At 42.5% G+C, this 23272-nt stretch overlaps 1 protein-coding gene across 1 annotated transcript; it reads left to right on the plus strand.

The window, feature by feature from the left end:
• The first annotated feature begins 13071 nt into the window (after window positions 1-13071).
• On the plus strand, window positions 13072-23065 carry LOC106607827 (choline/ethanolamine transporter FLVCR1). Its single transcript, XM_014205218.3, has 10 exons — window positions 13072-13974; window positions 14152-14296; window positions 14689-14829; window positions 15409-15476; window positions 17382-17485; window positions 18229-18339; window positions 18770-18875; window positions 19210-19321; window positions 19552-19619; window positions 20154-23065. The coding sequence occupies exons 1-10, from the start codon at window positions 13312-13314 to the stop codon at window positions 20238-20240; spliced, it is 1605 nt and encodes a 534-aa protein (XP_014060693.1). The 5' UTR covers window positions 13072-13311; the 3' UTR covers window positions 20241-23065.
• The last annotated feature ends 207 nt before the right edge of the window (window positions 23066-23272 follow it).

Here is a 23272-nt window from a genome sequence, read left to right on the forward strand (position 1 = left end):
CCTGCATAAAGTTCTGTCCTCGCTTCATTGGTCCCTTCAAGATAACCCATCGCATCAACCCTGTCACGTATCGCCTCCAGTTACCCCGTCAGTATAAAATCTCCTTGTCCTTCCATGTGTCTTTTTTAAAACCTGTCACCTACAGTCCTCTTCATCCTCTAGTCTCTACCTGCAGTGTGCCCCCACCGTTGGACGTCGGAGGGGAACCTGCCTACACCATTCAGGCCATCCTTGATTCCAAATGCCTGAGAGGTCGCATCGCATCCACTACCTAGTGGACTGGGAAGGTTATGGGCCTGAAGGCCGGTCCTGGGTCCCCGACCAGGACATCCTCGACCCAGGGATGATTCAGGCATTTCACCATAACCGTCTGGATCCTCCCACTCCCCGACCTCGGGGTTGACCCCCGAACAGACCCACTGGACATCAGCCTCGACGCAGAACGCCGGGTCAGTCCACGACCTCGCCAAACCAGCCTGCCGAACCTAGGTGTCTGCCTCTGCCCCCCCCCCCCCCCCCGCTTCAGGCCAAAGAGTTAAATCTTGCTTTCATCAGAACAGAAAATCTTGTTTCTCATGGTCTGAGAGTCCTTTAGGTGTCTTTTACTGAGGAGTGTCTTGTAGAGATGGTTGTCCTTCTGGAAGGTTCGCCCATCACCACAGAGGAACTCTGGAGCTCTGTCAGAGTGACCATCAGGTTCTTGGTCACCTCCCTGACCAAGGCCCTTCTCCCCCAATTGCTCAGTTTGGCCTGACGGCCAGCTCTAGGAAGAGTCTTGGTGGTTTCAAACTTCTTCCATTTAAGAATGGAGGAGGTCACTTTGTTCTTGGGGACCTTCAATGCTGCAGAAATGTTTTGGTACCCTTCTCCAGATCTTTGCCTCGACACGATCCTGTCTTGGAGCTCCACAAACAATTCCTTCAACCTCATGGCTTGGTTTTTGCTCCGACATGCACTGTCAACTGTGAGACCTTACATAGACAGGTGTGTGCCTTCCCAAATAATTTCCAATCAATTGAATTTACCACAATCATCAAATCACAGGTGGACTCCAATCAAGTTGTAGAAACATCTCAAGGATGATCAATGGAAACAAGATGCACTTGAGCTCAATTTTCAGTCTCCAAACAAAGGGTCTGAATACTTATTTGCATAAGGTATTTCTGTTTTGATTTGTAATACATTTGCAAAAATGTCTAAACCTGTTTTTGCTTTGTCATTATGGGGTATTGTGTGTAGATTGATGAGGACATTTTTTTATTTAATCAATTTTAGAATAAGGCTGTAAGCTAACAAAATGTGGAAAAAGTCAATGGGTCTGAATACTTTCCGAATGTACTGTACTGTAGGCCTACTCATAGAATCCCATGGAAAAGCCACTTATCAGATCACCAGTCCCATGCAGCAGGTCTGTCTGGCCCTGCACCATGCTTAAACGTATATGTCATATTCTGGTGTAAAAACTGTAAGATGATGTGACTTCTGTAAAGCAAACGGATTAGATTTATTAAGCCTGAGATCCCGCTTGCTAAGCTGCATGTGAACTCTGACAGAACAACTTCTTTAATCACTAACAATTCACCCTGCCTGCTGATACCCTAAATTATCTATATCCTTTGCATGAGCTTTGGAAGGAATGCATGTCTGTCATAAAGCATTCTTTCACTATGTTAATTTGGTGGAGCCCAGAGAGGCAAGTATTAGGACAAAGTCAACAATGTCTCAATAACAGAGCAGAGTAAGCTGGTGGGGACAGGGCGCTCTAGCTGGACATTCCCAGCATGTGCTTTTGTGTGGGATTGACTGACTGTTGGCACGGGCTGGGAAACCTTTGGCTAACCACCCACTGTTCAACTGGTTTACAATAAGCGGGGTCCTACTTTGCACTGCCCAGTGCCCATTTCAGATTTGTGCTGAGGTTATGTTTTGCCAATAGACTGAATCGTTGACAGTTCGGATATTTTTCTGTTGACCCTCATCTGTTAAAACTGTCTCTTTTTATTATTTGGTTACAGATTGGTCTTGACTTCACACCTTGGTATGCCCCCACTTTTCAGGAAAGATAAGAACAGTTGACTGTTTTCAACAAGCAATTACAAATGTACAAGGAGCTGGATTTGCTAGTGTGAGTTCATCGTGGATAGTGCCTTGATCCATATTGCTATGTGTACTAGACACACCATTACATGAATGTTATCGGACTGTGGGCAAGTGCAATGAGCAGTGTCCTTGGCAGGGATAAGAACAGGCTTTGCATGGAATGTCTCACTGTAACTGGATATTACGGAGCGTTATTATTTGTCACCAGTATATTTCTCCTGACCGTTTCTTGTTGTGTAATCAAAGTTGAGGGCATTTCCTCTGTGACGCAGGAACATCCATTCCCAATCAGCTGCAAAGGTCACCATAGCTACTCTGAAAGAACAGTGTGGGTGTATTAAAATCAAGATTGCATAAGAGGACTGCCTCACTGCTGAAGTGATGAATGTGTTTTTAGAAGGCCTTAACATGTGCTATTTTGGCTATCCTATTAGGTACCACTTGTGCTTTGATGCACAACTTTGCAGGGAAACCATCAGTGGCCATGGAAGAAGTGCAGGCAGGGTACTTCTTCTCCTTCTCTCCAGCTGTCTCTGCAGGAATGAACAGGTGAGCGATAGTTGTTCATTAACCTGCAGTAATCCAGTAATCTCTCAGTACCGTATGTCCTCATTGTTATAGAAATCCCTTACCTTTTCTAACTCCTTGATATTTTAATATGCATACAAAGCTCTTGTTTCAAGTTTTAAAGATTGGTTAAAGGCTGCTTCACTTTGCCAAATGCTTTGTGCATTTTCTGCAAAACATAAAACTCTGAAACGGCCGTATGGTATGATAAAACCAGACATGATTTTTGATAGTTCCTGTTGAGTCCCCTCATAATGACTGTGTTGTTACTGTGTTGTTACTGTGTTGTAACAGAGAGCCAAACTGATTCCATTGGAATACATCTGTCTGAAGACAGACTCTCTTGTCTTGGGACCAGAAAAACATGTGGGTTATCATCATTTGGAATGCAACATTATGGAAAGCAGCAACCTGGTTGTTTTGAATCGTTAAACGTATTATGTATCTCCCCTCTCCAGTAAAGGAATGAACCTAAGAACACACTGCTTGTCTGTGAGTACATTGCTCAAGTCAAAGGAATCACACCTGGTTATTCATGCCACCACAGAGAATGCCCTCCGATTGTTCCATGGGTCACACACGTCACACTAAATGTATAGGTGTCACGGTTGTCGTAGGGTAAAGTGGACCAAGACGCAGCGGGGAAATGTGTACTCATCTTCTTTATTAAATGGGCAAAGAAGGTGAACCAAAACAAACACGTACACAACAAAAACACAACGACTAATAACAGGCCGGTAAGGCAACAAAGCTATACCCAGCACAATCTCCCACAAATACTAAAACAAACACATACCTATTTATAGAACCCTCAATCAGAGGCAACGAGAAAACACCTGCCTCCAATTGAGGGTTCAACCCCCAATTAACTAAACATAGAAATACAAATAACTAGAATGAACATAGAAATACATAAACATAGAACAGTGCCCAAAACCCGGAATACTAAATCAAACACCCTACAACTAACACAACCAGCCCGAACCACATAAAACAAATACCCCCTGCCACATCCTGACCAAACTACAATAACAAATAACCCCTATTACTCGTCAGGACGTGACAATAGGTCTAATTCTTGGCTTTTTGTAAATGAATTCATATTGTGTTCTCTCATGCTGTATCTCTGAAAATGAAATGCAATTGTGAAATAAAATGGAGACTGGTGTTTGTGCATGTTGATGGACCCTTCTATGTATAATTGATGTGCCATTTAATTCAGGTTCATACCAGATGGGCCTTTTGTTTCTCTGGTTCATACCAGGTTTATTTTTATTTTTATTTAACCTTTATTTAACTAGGCAAGTCAGTTAAGAACACATTCTTATTTACAATGACAGCCTACCCCGGCCAAAACCTAATGACGCTGGGCCAATTCAAATCAAATTTTATTGGTCACATACACGTGATTAGCAGATGTTATTGCGGGTGTAGCGAACTGCTTGTGCTTCTAGCTCCGACAGTGCAGTAATATCTAACAAGTAAAATCTAACAAATTACACAACATATACCCAATACACACAAATCAAAGTTGGAATGAATTAAGACTATATATATATATATATATGGACGAGCGACGTCAGAGCGCAACGGACTAAGATACAGTAGAATAGTATAGAATACAGTATATACATTTGAAATGAGTAATGCAAGATATCTAAAGATTATTAAGTGACTAAGATACCGTAGAAGTATAGAAAACAGTATATACATTTGAAATGAGTAATGCCAGATATGTAAACATTATTAAAGTGACTAGTGTTCCATTCCTTAAAGTGGCCAGTGATTTCTAGTCTATGCCTATAGACAGCAGCCTCTAATGTGCTAGTGATGACTGTTTAATTTGTATTTATTCTTATTTTATTTAACCTTTATTTAACTAGGCAAGTCAGTTAAGAACAAATTCTTATTTACAATGACAGCCTACCCCGGCCAAACCCGGACGATGCTGGGCCAATTGTGAGCCGCCCTATGGGACACCCAATCACGGCCGGATGGGATGCAGCCTGGATTCGAAACTGAGACTCCAGTGACGCCTCTTGCACTGAGATGCAGTACCTTAGACCACTGCGCCACTCATGAGCCCAGTCTGATGGCCTTGAGATAGAAGCTGTTTTTCAGTCTCTTGGTTCCAGCTTTGATGCACCTGTACTGACCTCGCCTTCTGGATGATAGCGGGGTGAACAGGCAGTGGCTCGGGTAGTTGATGTCCTTGATGTTCTTTTTGGCCTTCCTGTGACATCGGGTTCTGGAGGGTGGGTAGTTTGCCCCCGGTAATGCATTGGGCAGACCGCACCACCCTCTGGAGAGCCTTGCGGTTGCGGTCAGTGCAGTTGCCATACCAGGTGGTGATACAGCCCGACAGGATGCTTTCAATTGTGCATCTGTAAAAGTTTGTGAGGGTTGGTGAGGTTCTGTTGCACCCTCTTCACCACACTGTCTGTCTGTGTGGTCCATTTCAGTTTGTCAGTAATGTGTACGCCAAGGAACTTGAAGCTTTCCACCTTCTACACTGTGGTCCCGTCGATGTAGATAGGGGGGTGCACCCTCTGCTGTTTCCTGAAGTTCACAATCATCTCCTTTGTTTTGTTGACGTTGAGTGAGAGGTCACATTCCTGGCACCAGGCTCCCAGAGCCCTCACCTCCTCCCTGTAGGCTGTCTCGTCATCATTGGTAATCAAGCATTCTACTGTTGTGTCTTCTGCAAACTTGATGATTGAGTTGGAGGCGGGGAGTACAGGAGGGGGCTGAGCATGCACCCTTGTGGGGCCCCAGTGTTGAGGATCAGCGGAGTGGAGGTGATGTTTCCTACCTACACCACCTGGGGGCGGCCCATCAGGAAGTCCAGGACCTAGTTGCACAGGGCGGGGTTCAGACCCAGGTGTCACGTCGTGACCAGTAAAAGAGGTTGTTTGTTATTGTAGTTTGGTCAGGGCGTGGCAGGGGGTGTTTGTTTAGAGTGTTTCGGGGTTTGTTGGGCTATGTTCTATGTTAGTCTATTTCTATGTTAGTTCTAGTATGTCTATTTCTATGTGGTGTTTATTGGGTTGACCTTCAATTGGAAGCAGCTGCTCCTCGTTGCTTCTAATTGAAGGTCCTATTTAAGAGTGGTGTTTTTTCTATGGGATTTGTGGGTAGTTGTTTCCTGTTTTGTGTTCATGCACCTGATGGGACTGTTTAGTGTCGTTTGTTGTTTTTGTATACGTGTTTCTTTTGTTTTCCTTCTTTAATAAAATAAGAAGATGAGTTTACACGTTCCCGCTGCGTTTTGGTCCAATTCATACGACGCCCGTGACACCAGGGCCTCGAGCTTAACGATGAGCTTGGAGGATACTATGGTGTTGAATGCTGAGCTATAGTCACTTAACAGCATTCTTACATAGGTAATCCTCTTGTCCAGATGGGATAGGGCAGTGTGCAGAGTGATGGCGATTGCATCGTCTGTGGATCTTTTGGGGTGGTAAGCACATTGAAGTGGGTCTAGGGTGGCAGGTAAGGTGGAGGTGATATGATTCTTGACTAATCTCTCAAAGCACTTCATGATGACAGAGGTGAGTGCTACAGGGCGATAGTCATTAAGTTCAGTCACCTTTGCCTTCTTGGATACAGGAACAATGGTGGCCATCTTGAAGCATGTGGGGACAGCAGACTGGCATAGGGAGAGATTGAATATTCCTGTAAACACACCAGCCAGTTGTGCACCGCCCTATGGGACTCCCAATCACGGCCAGATGTGATTCAGCCTGGATTCTATTCAGGGACTGTAGTGACGCCGCTTGCACTGAGACACAGTGCCTTAGACCGCTGCGCCACTTGAGAGCCCACTGCACCACTCGGGCCAAGGTGGGCCTTTTGTTCCTCTGGTTCATACCAGGTGGCCCTCGAAAAGGGAAAATATAAAAATGTCACTATCCATGAGTTTTTATTATTAGTCATCACATGGTTTCAATTTGAGCAGAATTTTAAAGACCATGTTCACGGTGGGAAAAACATGTCATAGCATAATCCAGAAATCCTGACAGTCAGCAGACACTAACGTCAATGTCTATGGTCACACATAAAATCAGCAATCATTGGCTATGACGATGGCAATGCTTACGTTTTCGCTCCTGGTATTTGGTGACCTGTCCTGCTGTCCAAAACGGGACCGTTGCTCCGGAGTCTCTGCCCTGGAGCGACTTGAAGTCGCAGACGACTTGCAAATGACAGTCAAAATGTATCTTCTCTGCTCTTTCCCATAACCAAGCTTTCTAACACCACTGTAGCAGTGGCAATTTCAGCATGTAAATATTGGTGGGGCAAACTCAACATTTTTTTTTAGATGCATGCCAGCAAAGCCACTACACAACAAAACACACACAAAAAATGAAAATGAAAAATGAAATTGCTATAACGGTGAAAAACTGTGCCCACAAAACTGTTAAGGCCTACAGTACAAAAAGCTCTCCCGACAGTGGAGCTATCCTTTCAGCACCATGGAGTGATTCCTTACCACGGCTACACCTGGCTATCAGCAGAGCCTCGTCTGGCAGCGAAAACAGTTCATTCAGCCTCATTTACTGTTTTTAAAAAAAATCATAGCTAATATGCCTGACTTGCATAAACAAATGTGGTTTCTACTGACTCCTTGAGGATTTGTGCAAGTTGATAAGCATCTCCTTCAATAATAATGAACGCCAACATAGTTTTGACTTTTGCACCATACAAAAACATTAGTACGTTTATGTTGAGTAAATTCATAAAGTTTGTTTTTATATCATTAACACTTAGCTCCAAGTATAAGCAAGTGCATGCAAACGTGCTGCACGAGGTAGGCCTATTCGGTCTGCACTTTCAAAATGGACACAGACAGAAATTCTGATAGATGTTAGTACAGAAGATTCAGCGAGATTTTGCAGCCTTAACATTACTCTTCTTTAAGTCAGCACAGAGGAAGAGAGAGAAGAGAGAGATGCAGTTAGCCTACCATTTGAAATATTTTATCAGGCCTATGTGGTCTAAAAGGGACAGAAAACATGATCCACTTTTATAGACAGTATACCGACCCAAAGACAGCGCATTGCACAAACAAAACAACCCTCGCTATATCAACTGGAATTACATGGATTATATTACTGAACTTTTTGTTGAAAACAAATATTTGAATGGGAAGAGACTGTCACATGGTAACAGACCCAACAACATTATATAGTATCCCCTCCTCATGAAGAAAATCACATGAGCTAATTATAATACACAAAGTAAGCAAAACAATTAAATCCTTCCAACATTGCCTAAATCGACCAATAAGACACAGCACTAATGAGATAGACCTATATTGAGATGTAGACCAATTGAGATGTACAAACTATGCCATGAGGGAACAATGAGCGGATTAGAGGCAAGCCGTAATTTCGAGGAGCAAGTTAAGACGGACGTAGTCAATATAACTATTTGTTCAGGACTTTTGAAATGTACAGCGACAGAATTCAGAACTTGGGCCGCTCTTACAGTTTTATCCCTGTACACCGAGTCAGAACAGAAGAATAAATAACGGGGGCAAATGAGCAGACAACGAAAGCTTTTACAATATTCGATGATGACATTTCTCTAAAATAGGCTATAGGCTACATGTGCACCACTAATTCAGAACAGTAGGCTAAGTTCTGACGGGAAGAGGGACCAAATTATTAGGGTGAGACACATGGGCTACTAACAGCTTACTACACAACATACACTTAGTATTATTTTCTTAGCTACAGTATGCATATCTCCCTGGTATATTAAATCATGTATGTAGCAGCATACAATCAATTTTTTGGATTGTGCTATGCTCACATGAACAGGACAGTAGCACGGCGGTCCTTCTTGTGGGCAAATTTTGTCATCAAAGTCTAGCATTCTCTGGATTCATGGTGCTTTCATGACATCTGGATAATCTTTTTAAAAAAACAAGGTAAAATCATGATATCAGTGATCTTCAGGTTGGAGCTCTAGAAAGAGGCCTGATTTCCTGACTTGGAATTCCGAGTTGGATGACCTTTCAAAACCTATTTTCCCAGTTTCCAGTTGTTTTGAACTCACTGAAGTCTGAGATTTCCCAATTCCGAGTTTCCAGTTGTTTTGAAAGTGGCAGAAGTCATGCTGGATTGACAGCATGGCCAATGTATTCAACCTTTTCTGGCCCATGGTGTTGTGTGTGAATGTTTATCCTCTTAAGCGATAGATGTTTTAAATCCTTAAATCCAGACTTGAACCACACACCCACTCCGCCGAATAGCAGGCAGAGGACGCAAAATAGTGATTGCTTTGCAACGCTTGCAGTTAGCCACTGATTCCTTCCAAACCACTCATTGTTGAAGTTGCAATTTTCTGACTTGTTGTGTAATGTTTATGTCCAATGGCCGATGAGCACCGATACGTTTTATCTATAATTTCTCTTCATATAAAAAGGTTGAAAATTATTTTCCAGTAGATTGTCGACATGATTCATTATGATGACTGCTTGTCAAGCTTGCTAGCTAAGATTTTGAAAATATAATGTTGGCATGATCAGTCCAATCAACGCTATGGTAGATATAACGTGATTTGACATAATTTTATCTGTTGGCCAATGATCTTGAGCCTTCTTGGATGGGGACTTTGAATGTAAATCTATGGCAGCACCCAAGGGGGCTTGAATTGCCTAGCTCACCCTGTAGATTCTGCGGTGACGTAGTGTCCCCATGAGTGATAGAACACTCAACCAATCACTGCGCAATTAGAGAAGATTACGAACACATATGTGTTGTATTTTCTGATGGCTGCACCTCAACCACAGAAAGCACTGAGCTAGGCTGAAACACCTGCATTTTGGAGCTGCCTTATTCAAGAAAGCAAAAAGAAGACCATGTTTGTATGCAGCTTTATTAACTCAATATACCGTGCATTCTGAAAGTATTCAGACTCCTTGACTTTTTGAAAATGTTGTTACATTACAGCCTTATTCTGAAATGGATTACATTTTTTGGGGTTCATCAATCTACACACAATACCCCATAATTACAAAGCAAAATTATATATATTTTTTAATAAAAACAGAAACACCTTATTTACATAAGTATTCAGACCCTTTGCTATGAGACTCGAAATTGAGCTCAGGTGCATCCTGTTTCCATTGATCATCCTTGAGATGTTTTTACAACTTGATTGGAGTCTACCTTGGGTAAATTCAATTGATTTTACATGATTTGGAAAGGCACGCACCTGTCTATGTAAGGTCCCACAGTTGACAGTGCATGTCAGAGCCAAAACCATGCCATAAGGTTGAAGGAATTGTCCGTAGAGCTCCGAGACAGGTTTGTGTCGAGGCACAGATCTGGGGAATGGTACCACATAATTTCTGCAGCATTGAAGGTCCCAAAGAACACAGAGGCCTCCATCCTTCTTAAATGGAAGAAGTTTGAAACCACCAAGACTCTTCCTAGAGCTACCCGCCAGGCCAAACTGAGCAATCAGGGGACATAGGCCTTGGTCAGGGAGGTGACCAAGAACCTGATGGTCAGTCTGACAGAGCTTCAGCATTCCTCTGTGGAGATGGGAGAACCTTCCAGAAGGACAACCATCTCTGCAGCACTCCACCAATCAGATCTTTATGGTAGAGTGGCAGACGGAAGCCACTCCTCAGTAAAAGGCACATGGCAGCCCGCTTGGAGTTTACCAAAAGGCACCTAAAGGACTCTCAGACAATGAGAAATAAGATTCTCTGGGCTGACGAAACCAAGATTTAACTCTTTGGCCTGAATGCCAAGCGTCACGTCTGGAGGAAATCTGGCACCATTCCTATGGTGAAGCATGGTGGTGGCAGCATCATGCTGTGGGGATGTCTTTAAGTGGCAGGGACTGGGAGAATAGTCAGGATCGAAGGAAAGATGAATGTTGCAAAGTACAGAGAGATCCTTGATGAAAACCTGCTCCAGAGCACCAGGACCTCAGACTGGGGCAAAGGTTCACCTTCCAACAGGACAACGCCCTAAGCACACAGCCAAGATAGCGCAGGAGTGGTTTTGGGACAAACCTCTAAATGTCCTTCAGTGGCCCAGCCAGAGCCCGGACTTGAACCTGATCGAACATCTCTGGAGAGACTTGAAAATAGCTGTGTAGCGACGTTCCCCATTCAACCTGACAGAGCTTGAGAGGATCTGCTGAAAATAATGGGAGAAACTCCACAAATACAGGTGTGCCAAACTTGTAACGTCATACCCAAGAAGATTCCAGGCTGTAATCACTGCTTCAACAAAGTACTGCGCAAAGGGCCTGAATAATTATGTGAATGTGATATTTCATTTTTTATTTTTAATACTTTTAAAATTACTTTGTCAAAAATCAAATCAAAGTTTATTTGTCACGTGCGCCGAATACAACAGCGCTATCTTGGCTGTGTGCTTAGGGTCGTTGTCCTGTTGGAAGGTGAACCTTTGTCCCAGTCTAAGGTCCTGGTGCTCTGGAGCAGGTTTTCATCTGTACTTTGCAACATTCATCTTTCCTTCACCTTACAGTGAAATGCTTACTTACAGGCTCTAACCAATAGTGCAAAAAATGTATTAGGTGAACAGTAGGTAAGTAAAGAAATAAAACAACAGTAAAAAGACAGGCTATATACAGTAGCGAGGCTATAAAAGTAGCGAGGCTACATACAGACACCGGTTAGTCAGGCTGATTGAGGTGGTATGTACATGTAGATATGGATAAATTGACTATGCATATATGATGAACAGAGAGCCGCAGTAGCGTAAAAGAGGGGTTGGCGGGTGGTGGGTGGCGGGACACAATGCAGATAGCCCGGTTAGCTAATGTGCGGAAGCACTGGTTGGTCGGCCCAATTGAGGTAGTATGTACATGAATGTATAGTTAAAGTGACTATTCATATATGATAAACAGAGAGTAGCAGCAGCGTAAAAAGAGGGGGGGGGGGGGGGGGGGGGGGTACACAATGCAAATAGTCCGGGTAGCCAATTGATTACCTGTTCAGGAGTCTTATGGCTTGGGGTTAAAAATAGTTGAGAAACCTTTTTTGTTATAGACTTGGCACTCCGGTACCGCTTGCCATGCGGTAGTAGAGAGAACAGTCTATGACTGGGGTGGCTGGGGTCTTTGACAATTTTTAGGGCCTTCCTCTTACACGGCCTGGTGTAGAGGTCCTGGATGGCAGGCAGCTTAGCCCCAGTGATGGACTGGGCCGTACGCACTACCCTCTGTAGTGCCTTGCGGTCAGAGGCCGAGCAATTGCCATACCAGGCAGTGATGCAACAAGTCAGGATGCTCTCGATGTTGCAGCTGTAGAACCTTTCGAGGATTATGGGGTATTGTGTGTTGATTGATGAGGGAAAAAAACTATTGAAACCATTTTAGAATACGTCTGTAAAGTAACAAAATGTGGAAAGAGTCAAGGGGTCTGAATACTTTCAGAATGCACTGTATTTTGTTTTTTACATTGTTAGCAAACTGATATGTGACACAAATGAATGCCAAAATAACATGCAAAACAGGACAAATATATATATTTTAGCTACACAGGTGGGGCTAAAACAGCTGGGGTTCTGCCCCACCTGCCCTGAATGATGGGTCGCCACTGCACTATAGCAAATAGCAGCCAAATTATGTGGTGTATAATGAGGTGTTATAATGAGCGCTTTTTTCCCTTCTAGCCCTGCTGCGGCTTCCATGGATTTAGAAACCTGAGAATTTCGCGCAACAAAGCTAACTGTGACATCGCACAGATCCAATTAAATTACTAAATTATTATAATTCCTAATGATATGGTGGAACTGAGTTACGGGTGCCAGTGGCTCTTGAAAAGTAACCTTTTTAAAACGGGTAAATCTGAGGATGAGTTGAAGACCCGCGTTTTCAAATGCGTCAATATGCCCTGGCCTAATAAAAGTGTAACATCCCATCTATAAATCTATTGTAGCTATTAAGGCCTACAATTAACTGAGCAAATATCATTTTTAGGCCTGTCATTGAAGTGGATGATTTCATTTCACATTGTCTAAACGTTAGCTTTCTAGTGCGAGTGTCCAATAGGCTAGGCAGGCCGACTGGATTAAACTGAGATTCGGATTAGGGAGAGATAATTGAGGAGACCATGTGTCACTAACGAACGATACCACCTTTGAACAACCTCAATGCCAATCTGGAAATTATGCAGTTTATTTGAATAACAGCAAATTATTATCACAATCTTTTTTCTTCATCTACCATGCATAGAGGCCGGTGCGCACTTGTTTCGTTCACATATTTGGGACTGGTTGGAGATCATAACCGTACTGTAGAGTTAGAGCTACTACAACACCGTCCCTCCGGAGAGCCCTCCAAATCCTGCATTTTGATTGGTCGGAGTCATCATCGGAAGGCCTCCATGTGTGAGTTGTGTGATGTAAATGCACCCTGCCCCCATCCTCTGCGCATCCACTAAGCGCCACCGATATAGGCTACCATGCGAAAGAAGGCGCTTTATATGAGAGCAAATAATACAGATAGCCAACAACATTTTAAAAGGTATTTTTCTAAACGGTATGAATAGTTGTTGTATTACCTACTAACTGAATGTTGGCTCTGCCCTATTTTGTGTAAACGTTTTTCCTGACTATAAGGTAAAAAGATAAGCAACGTCGGCCCAGCATCATGGTGGCTGGCGAGTTAGTCCAGGAGCATTTGCGGCTTGACAACGCATCTGAAATAGACATCAAGACGCCGATGCATAACGGAGCAGTCCCAACTGGGGATCAGTACTCCGACCTAACGAATGGAGCGGCACATCTGACAGAACTGGACTCGAAGGCGTTGGAACAGGAGATGCCTCCAGATGAGAAACAGGCTATGCTTCCTGGAGATGAAAAATGTATCGAAACTAAGCTCTTTTGGAGAAGATTCGCCGTTTTAGCTGTGTTCAGCCTCTACTCCCTCGTCAACGCATTTCAATGGATCCAGTACAGCATCATCACCAACATTTTCGCCCACTTCTACAATGTATCCAACGACAAGATCGATTGGCTGTCAATTGTATACATGGTGGCGTATGTGCCTTTGATCTTCCCCGCAACATGGTTACTGGATAAAAAAGGACTGAAATTGACAGCCCTCATGGGCGCGGGTTTGAACTGCGTCGGTGCGTGGGTGAAATGCGCCAGCGTCCGGCCCGATCTTTTCGGTGTAACAGTGACTGCACAGATAATATGTTCCGTAGCCCAAGTCTTCATCCTCGGGCTGCCCTCTAGGATTGCATCAGTGTGGTTTGGCCCGAAGGAGGTGTCTACCGCATGTGCAACAGCCGTTCTAGGTAACCAGGTGTGTAGGCCTATTGAGTCATGTGATGGGGGGCTTTTAGTGAATCCTTTAGCCTAATCACATTGTAAACGTTACAGGCTAACGCTGTGTACATGTTTTACTGCTGTATAAAAATGACATTTCTGTATTTTGATGGAGTATGTGTGACATTGATGAATTTGTCTGATCACTCTTTAGCTGGGCACTGCTATTGGCTTCCTGCTTCCCCCTGTCCTGGTCCCCAACACTGTGGAAGACAAGGAGTTGATGGGACACAACATCAGCGTTATGTTTTATGGGACGGCTGTAGTCTCCACTGCTCTGTTCATCTTGACTGTAATTGGTAATTAAGTTGAGACAAGCCTTGTGATGCCATCTGGATTGGTACTCTGCAGAAATGCACCCGATGGATAGCACATCATAGTCACTGTAGCAACTAACTCCATAGGTCCAGACGACTGCACTTATATTTTCCACAGGCTACGGATACCATACGAACATACCAACCATTCAAACATACCACTGTAAACCAGGATTGCATAGGAGTCATTGCAGTCATATGCTACTGAGAGCTTTTGAAGCAAGAAAGAGAGAAACACTTGTCCATTATGTTGTAAAGCTGCAAACACAGAGTGTTAGTGTTGACTATGCCACTTCTCTCCTAGGCATAAAATACAGACCCCCACTACTTTCCAGCCAAATGTGTTGATGTTGTCTGTGTCTCTTTTCTCCTAGTCATGGAAGACAGACCCCCACTACCTCCCAGCCAAGCTCAGGCTGTCCTACCTGACTGTGCTCCTGAAGACTACTCCTACCGACAGTCCATCATCAACCTGTTCAAGAACAAACCTTTCATCCTACTGCTCATCAGTTATGGTGAGACACCTGACTTATAATCTTCCCTTATCTTACACCTTATCTTGTAACTACACTATAACTATGGTATTACTACTGTATTACAGGCAGTAACCTAAAGCTTCTTAAAAGTTATGGTGAGACACCTGACTACTTGCCAGTAGCCTGGACTCAGGTCTGTGCTTTAGCTAACTCATCTGTTGTGTTTGTTGTCATTGCAAAGTTTATGACATGACAATGACATTTTGAGGTGTTGACCAAAGCACACACAGATCTGGCGCCAGGCCAGTTATCCAGTGTGCTGTCCTTCACAGTCTCCTGTTATAGCATTCTGTCCATTCCACTGATTGTTTCCTGGGGATAGTTGTTCATTATGAGATCCATCTGTCTTTAACCCCATACACCCCAAGGCAGGCAGACTGACTGCCCAGTCAGTGCTCAGTCCGGTTATATACACTCAGTTTAGCTAATCCTTTCTTGAATTTGAGTTTCTTTTGTTGGTGTTCAGTTAAATTTCATGGTTTTGTGTGTACTATACAGATTATTGAAGTTTATCACTATGTCGGGATAAAACAGTAAAATAAATACATTTTCTTTTAGGTATCATGACTGGTTCTTTCTACTCTGTGTCAACACTTCTCAATCAGATGATTATGGCTTGTTACGAGGTAAGTGGAGTACAACATGTGTGTTCCAATTACTGAAAATCAAGATTATTTGATAGGTTGATTACTACATGCATAGCTAGATCAAACACAAGCTCTGGAACTGCACAAAAGTGAAAGACTTGAAGCAAAAGGCTTTCTCTGTAAACAGATGGAGTTAAATGAGAGCTCAGACCATGACAGGGCACGAATCCATTGTGTCCTGTTTGTAGTTCATAACCACTTTTCATGCATGCCTGCTACCCTTGGAGGAGAGAGACAGTCAGGGTTGGTTGAAAGACTGAAAGACCAGCAACATTCCGTGAACTCTAGTAGCAGCCTCCTCTCACTGTAAAATGTCAAATGACGTAAACATCACTTTCCCACCTGACTTTCCATAAATCCCTGAACTGTACCCCCTAAACCGATAGACCATGTGACCAGCTTTAAGGTTATACATGCATCCAGCTTGGCTGTCGAAACGTTGGTTATTAAATTATTGCATCTGAGCTCCTAGAGCGTGCGGCTCTCCTTTTCTTTCTAAAGTATACATGCATCCAGGCCATATTTTGTCTGGAGTCCCCTTGAGCCTTCAGTTTTAGCTAGTTTTAGCATGCGAGGTGTGTATGTGATTTACTTTTGAATGCGTTGTTTTGAATTATAATGACCCAACTGAAGCCGGGTGGCTGGGTTGTCTGCTTTAACGCCTATCTCAGTGAGAAAGGGTCTCTATTTTTGCGTTTTATCGCAGGCGCTGTAGTCACACACAAAAACAATACAAATGTTGTCATTATTAACTTTTCTTTAGAGCTCATTTGAACTGGAAGAGGTAGCTAAGGGTTGAGGCGTTACCATACATGCTAAATTAGACCAATTCATCCATGTATGGAAACCGAACATCACTATCAGCAAAGATGATTGGAGTTATGGACTATCCTGCTAGCATATAGTCACTGTTCTGCCTGTCCTGTCCTTTCCATTCGCCTATGTCTGCTTGCTCTGCCTGCCCGCTTCTGGTGAGTTTTTCCGCTTTAGCCATGTTAGTCCAAGAGCCACCCATCAAACATATAGATAATGTTATGAACAGGAACACTGTCTCATTCAGAACGTGTAAAACCGCAATCTTTAATCAAAGTTACTATATTTAGCATCAAAATCACAGCACATCTTGGGTAATTTCCCTAGCAATGTTCTGACGTTGCCATTTTTCACCTTGGTTACTTTTGCTGCACACTGACACACAGAACAGAGAACTATTTGTCCGTTCGGTGTTCGCCCTTGCATAAGCTCAAGCAACACTTTACCCGTCCTTCACTGATCCAGATGAACCCTGAAATAAGGAAATACATTTTAACCGTGTGCATTGGTTTTCTGAGTTAATAGAAGTCGCTTTGGCAGATGTATTTAGCCTACAAGGCCATCATTGCTTTGTTTTTCCTGCTAGCTAATACAGCTCACAAAACATTCAAGGTGCCGACAGCTACATAAAGCGCTGGTTTGGCATCTGAGAAAAACTCATTTAGCACGTTTCAACAACTTCTAATCTTTTATTGTTTTGGGATTCCTCTGGCCCGATAAATATGTTGCTTTCTGTAAGCATGAACAGCGTAACATGTGTGACATGTCAACCTCATAATGTTGCTGGGAGAAATTACCCAAAATGCGCTATGATTTCGAAATTGTACCTTTGATTCATAATATTGAACTAATGTTAAACTTTTACAAGTCTTGAAGCACAGTGTTCATATTCAAAAAGCTATCTATGTATGTTAAAACTTTGCCGTTTTGTTTCCTGGGTCACGGAATGGCTTTTCTGATGGGTGGTGGCCCTTTTTTGGTGGGTGGCCCTTCATGCAAATATGATAGTGTGACACATGTCCCTGGAAAAGCCTTCTGTACCCTCCACTAACATCAACCTCCTCACCCCAGAACCAGGAGCTGAATGCAGGCAGGATTGGCCTGACCCTGGTGGTGGCTGGAATGGTGGGCTCCATCATCTGTGGACTGTGGCTGGACCACACCAAAACCTACAAGTAGGTACCGTCCCCAAGCCCAACTGCCAGTGACATAAATCACTACATTCTTCAGTGACACAGTCATTAAACTATGTTGCACAAGATGCAGTTGTGACTTGCAGAAGGCAGTTACAGTATGTCTATTAAAAACATTACGGTTATTTCTGAAGACTTTGTGCACTGCGGTGGCTTTTTTGTGGACATACAGTACTCTGCGGTTACTAGAAAGGGAAGTGTTGTAAAGACAAACTCTGAAGTGTATGAGTTTTAACTCATCCTTTAGATAAGCAGCCTGCTGTACATTCCAAAAAGGATGTCCTGCCAGTTCAGATCCAATTAACACAGGTTTGTAGTAACATTCTCTTAATGCAAGTCAGTTTGACTAATCAGATTTAGGGAGATTTCTCACATGACTGAGCATTCTCATTTGCTCTGAAAGTCACCGCCTGCTTAACTTATTATCCTCTGGAGAAGTGTGATGTGTTCTGATATGCTATTCATACAGGTGCTGGGTTGGGTATGAAACCAATGGTTAGAATCAGTGACATTTTAGCAAGCAATGAAGTAATTCATAATAAAGTCAACTTATATAGGCTATGTACAGTAAGTCCCCGATACATAGAGAGAATGATGAAGGTGGGAGTGACGTTGTACATTTTCCCTGCCCATGACACCGGCCTTTTTCCTATTCAATTGTGAGCCTCTGTATAGAACATCCACTTTTACTCCCAACGATGTTCTGTCCTGTGCTTGTTCTTCAGAATGACCACTCTGATAGTCTACATCCTGTCTTTCATTGGTATGGTGCTGTTCAGCTTCACTCTGAACCTCAACAGTATCTACCTGGTATTCTTCACTGCTGGGGTGCTGGGGTAAGATAACTCTTCTTTGTATTTTTTTATTATTTCACCTTTATTTATACAGGTAAGTCAATTAAGAACACGTTCTTATTTACAATGACGACCTGGTTTGTTCTAAAATTGTAAATAAGTTCTTGAAATGATCATTAAGAAGTAATATAGTTATAATTGCCAATGTTGCACATTGTGTCAACATGAAGATCTAGTGAACGGTATGGCGTTAAAAAAACAGGCACCTTCTTTTCTTGCCGTTGCTTATTTTGTCATCAGTTCCTCTTGCTCTTGTATGTTTTGAAGGTAAACAGTCACACACACAATGTCACTTTATTACCTATGTAGCGGCCAGAGGCTATGTTCAACCAAAACAACGGCATCAAGATAAAGCAGTCTGTTTTTCCTGAGGGCAGCCATGGTTCACTGATATGATTTTGTCATTCTGTAGGTTCTTCATGACAGGTTACCTTCCTCTTGGCTTTGAATTTGGGGTTGAAATTACATATCCTGAATCGGAAGGGACATCCTCTGGTCTCCTTAATGCTTTTGCACAGGTAAGCCCCAAACACGTGCTAACAATCACAAGTCTTTTTCATTGTTTGTGGAACCATGTGTGACTGCCTCCAGAGATTTGTGCATTCTCATACAACACAAAATGTGTCCTCCTCTTAACAGGATATTGTGTAACCTTACCCTAACCACACCCATTTTCAAACAAGTATATATCCACACAGTGTATACTTTCTATTCTGATTCTTCATACAGGTTAAGCTTCTTTGCCAAGTGGGAAGTCAATCTGTTTAGCCAGTTAGTATGATGCTTGTATACCCTTGAGACAATACAGGTGTACAATGTTTTTCTCACTCTCATATCACCTTCTTCCCTCAGATCTTTGGGATTCTTTTTACTTTGATCCAGGGGAAACTGACAACAGACTATACACCCCTGGCTGGGAACCTGTTTCTCTGTGTCTGGATCTTCCTGGGTATCTTTCTTACAGGTCGGTTGGCTCACTGCTCTGATTTTGTTCTGTACTCATGGGTTCTGCTCTGTTCTGTGGAGTATGGATGTCTCCCATATGATTCACCTTCTGCTATGAAAACTGAAACAGACTGAGAATACAATATAACACAATAAAATACATAACAATACTACGTTGACTACGCCACACATGTCTATGTTTATATATTGTTTGAGGCTCTCTTAATTACTTTCTCTTGTTTGTTTCAGCCTTCATAAAATCAGAACTGAAAAGGAACAATGTCAACATGGGCATTGACAGCAAAACTCTTCAAGCAGTAAGTCACGTTCTCTCCCTTTCCCTCAGAGAGATTTTCTCTCTTCTTTTTTCTTTCTGCTGAAAGGTCACCCTCCTCTCAATCACTTGTGACCTTTTCCTTGAATGATGTATCACACGCAGAGGTCAGGTCACTAGTCTGCTTGTTCTTTCACATTGACAGCTATTTTGAAGCTGTCTCATATGTCATGAGATTGCCCACATCAAGACCCAGGTAAACATCAAAAGACAGAACAGTCTTTCTGCCGGCCTCGTCCAATGTGAATCTGTATCATGCAGAGAGCAGAGTGAAAGAAAATAAAACATTTTAATCAATGTATTTTCAATGCATTATTTGAAATAGTCTTCAGGCAGTTGAGATACCCTATGACGTTAGAATTTGGCTATGTGATTATGCACCCCACTGTGTTGGTTTAATGAACAGTGATTTGGCTTATGCCATTGTTACTAGCCACTTGAGTGATGAGAGGACTCGTCTCATGAAAGGACTATGTAAGACTTTAATTAAAGAGATCTTCCTCTCTCCTTGTCTTAGGTCACTACTAAGTGCCTATCAGACAAGCCAACCAATGGCGCCAAGATGGAAACTTCAGTCAGCTTTTCCCAGGAGACCTCACTGTAACCCAAATAGGTCGCTTAACAATCTACTGAACATTTCGGAGGCCTACAGCGCATTCAACAAAGTTTCCTGAGGTTACTTGAAATCTCCCTTTTCTCTTGATTGTATCTTGTAATGTGTTATTATGATAATGTTTTTACTGTAGTGGTTTTAGCTGAGCCATGATTTGTTTACAGACAGGTAAACTATAAGCACTCAACTACACCTTTCAGACTTCCCATAGTCCCCCTGCTTCTTCTGCTTGATGATCCACTACTGTCTCTACAATCACCATCATCTCTGGTTCATGAAGTGGTGCTTATTTAAACCTATTTAAGTCATTATACAGAACCGCACGGGAGCATAGAATGTAGGATCTCTGACCTGCCTTGGCCTGTGAGGATGATCATTGTTACTTGTCTTGAGATTTAAGCCATTCATACAAATATGGACCAAATATGACACACAAGGTGCACAAGGCATATGGCAAATGTGCAACATGCACAATCTACTTTTCAGTATATTACTTACATGAATGTGTTAAAACATTGATACGTTTGTTGAATACATGGCACAGATAATTGTTCTGCCGAGATTGGTCGCTAATGGTATAGCAGCGCCACCTAGAGGGATATTGTGGAAATACTAAGAATGCTGTGTGGATGATGAAGCACAAACAGGAGTCATAATGACTGCAGCATCACAATTCAAACATCTCCAAACCTTCACAGGAGCTTATATAGGTCACTCTGTGTCTTTAAGCACTATGCACAGTAGCCATCTCCCAGCACATTTCTCAACCACTGTATTGGCTCTTGTATTTCCTTTGTTTTAACAGGAATAATTCCTCTCATCCAATCATTAATCAGAAGATCCAATCCATAGGCGTTTATATGTTATCCTGCTTCCTGCAGGATATGTGCTTATAATTATTCATATTTCAGTGTCAGAGCGAATGTTATTATTTAGCTACTTATGACTAGACATTTTTTTATTTGGTTGACGGATGTTTTCCTTTTCTAGCATTTTACTTAGTTCTGAATAATGAAGAAGTACCATTTCTGTATGGACATTCATAACATTTCATTGCTTTTTTCTAATTTTGATAGTGAACTTATTACATTTTCTATAGCAATGTAGTTATGTCTCAATTATTTATTTATCTTACTTAAAATGTATTCCATTTACCAAGCACTTGGTATTTCAAAGACCACTGAAGTTAATAATGTTATTAAATGTAATCCTTGCATAGACACTCATTCTTATTTGTCCCCAATTAAGAATGAGTACATCCAAACTGAACTAATTATATACACTATGTACACTGCATCGCCAAAAGTATGTAGACACCTGCTCGTCAAACATCTCATTCCAAAATCATGGGCATTAATATGGAGTTGGTCCCCCCTTTGCTGCTATAACAGCCTCCACTCTTCTGGGAAGGCTTTCCAGTAGATGTTGGATCATTGCTGCCGGGACATGCTTCCATTCAGCCACAAGAGCATTAGTGAGTTGGGCGATTACGCCTGGCTCTCAGTCGAAGTTCCAATTCATCCCAAAGGTGTTCGATCGGGTTGAGGTCAGGTCTCTCTGCAGGCCAGTAAAGTTCTTTGATACCGATCTCAACAAACCATTTCTGTATGGACCTCACTTTGTGCACGGGGGCATTGTCATGCTGAAACAGAAAAGGGCCTTCCCCAAACTGTTGCCCCAAAGTTGGAATCACAGAATCGACTAGAATGTCATTTTATGCTGTAGCGTTAAGAGTTCCATTCACTGGAACTAAGGGGCCTAGTCCCAACCATAAAATGCAGCCCCAGACCATTATTTCTCCTCCACCAAGTGGAAACCTATTTCATGAAGCTCCCGACAGACAGTTCTTGTGCTGACGTTGCTTCCAGAGGCAGTTTGGAACTCTGTAGTAAGTGTTGAGACCGAGGACAGATGATTTTTACGTGCCACGCACTTCAGCACTCGGCGGTCCCATTCTGTGAGCTTCTGTGGCCTACCAATTCCGCGGCTAAGCTGTTGTTGCTCCTAGACGTTTCCACTTCACAATAACAGCACTTACAGTTGACCGGGGCAGCTCTAGCAGGGCAGAAATTTGGACGAACTGACTTGTTGGAAAGGTGGCATCCTATGATGGTGCCACGTTGAAAGTCACTGAGCTCTTCAGTAAGGCCATTCTACTGCCAATGTTTGTCTATGGAGATTGCATGGCTGTGTACTCGATTTTATACACCTTTTCAGCAACGGGTGTCGCTGAAATAGCCAATTCCACTAATTTGAAGCAGTGTCCACATACTTTTGGTTATGTAGTGTATGTGCAATACACCATATGGTAGCCTGGCGGTTAGAGTGTTGGGTCAGTAACCGAAAGGTTGCTGGTTCGAATACCCAAGCCGACAAGGTAGAACATCCATCAATGTGCAATTGAGCAATGCACGTAACCCTACTCCAGGGGTGCTGTGCTACTATGGCTGACCTTGTAAAACCACACATTTTACTACACCTATCTGGTGTATGTGACAATAAACCATATATTATTATATGGCTTTGACACGCCGCTATCTAAAGTCCCTTGACAGCCTGATTATAATTTAGCAATGTAATCCACAGTATAGTCAGTGCCAACACTGTTACACTGCAGCTGCTATATAATGTGTATGATGTTGCACAATTCCTTCAAAGTGCCCCAGAGTGTACTGTAAAACTAAGGTGTTTGTATTGCTTATGTTTTTTGTCCTTTTTGAGTTTTGTCTGTGGAAAGGGGCCACATGGATACTTGCTTATCTGCAGATAATGTCAATTGAAAGTGAAAACAATAAAATACAATTATTTTCCGCTCAGTATTGTCAGTGGTTGTTGTTATTTTGCATCTTTTTTATTACTTGGACTCAATGAGGTGGTTACAGAAGAGTTGTAGTAATGACTTAGACATTGTAACAACGGTTTCCTCATGTGGTGACCAATATGCAACTACATTTAATAAGCATACTGTATTCTAATAAATTGATGGTCCAACAAATTATGTTTTTGTGTGACAGTATCATAAG

This window comes from Salmo salar, chromosome 06, assembly GCF_965601325.2.
Source record: "Salmo salar chromosome 06, fSalSal1, whole genome shotgun sequence".
In the NCBI taxonomy this organism is placed as follows: Eukaryota; Metazoa; Chordata; class Actinopteri; order Salmoniformes; family Salmonidae; genus Salmo; species Salmo salar.

What these genes read in the sequence shown, in the direction of transcription:
- LOC106607827 (XM_014205218.3), top strand. Translation starts at nt 13,312, where the DNA reads ATGGTGGCTGGCGAGTTAGTCCAGGAGCATTTGCGGCTTGACAACGCA. An exon ending in TGATTATGGCTTGTTACGAG is followed by an intron (nt 15,477 to 17,381) that starts GTAAGTGGAGTA and finishes TCCTCACCCCAG; the next exon opens with AACCAGGAGCTGAATGCAGG. An exon ending in ACAGCAAAACTCTTCAAGCA is followed by an intron (nt 19,620 to 20,153) that starts GTAAGTCACGTT and finishes TCCTTGTCTTAG; the next exon opens with GTCACTACTAAGTGCCTATC.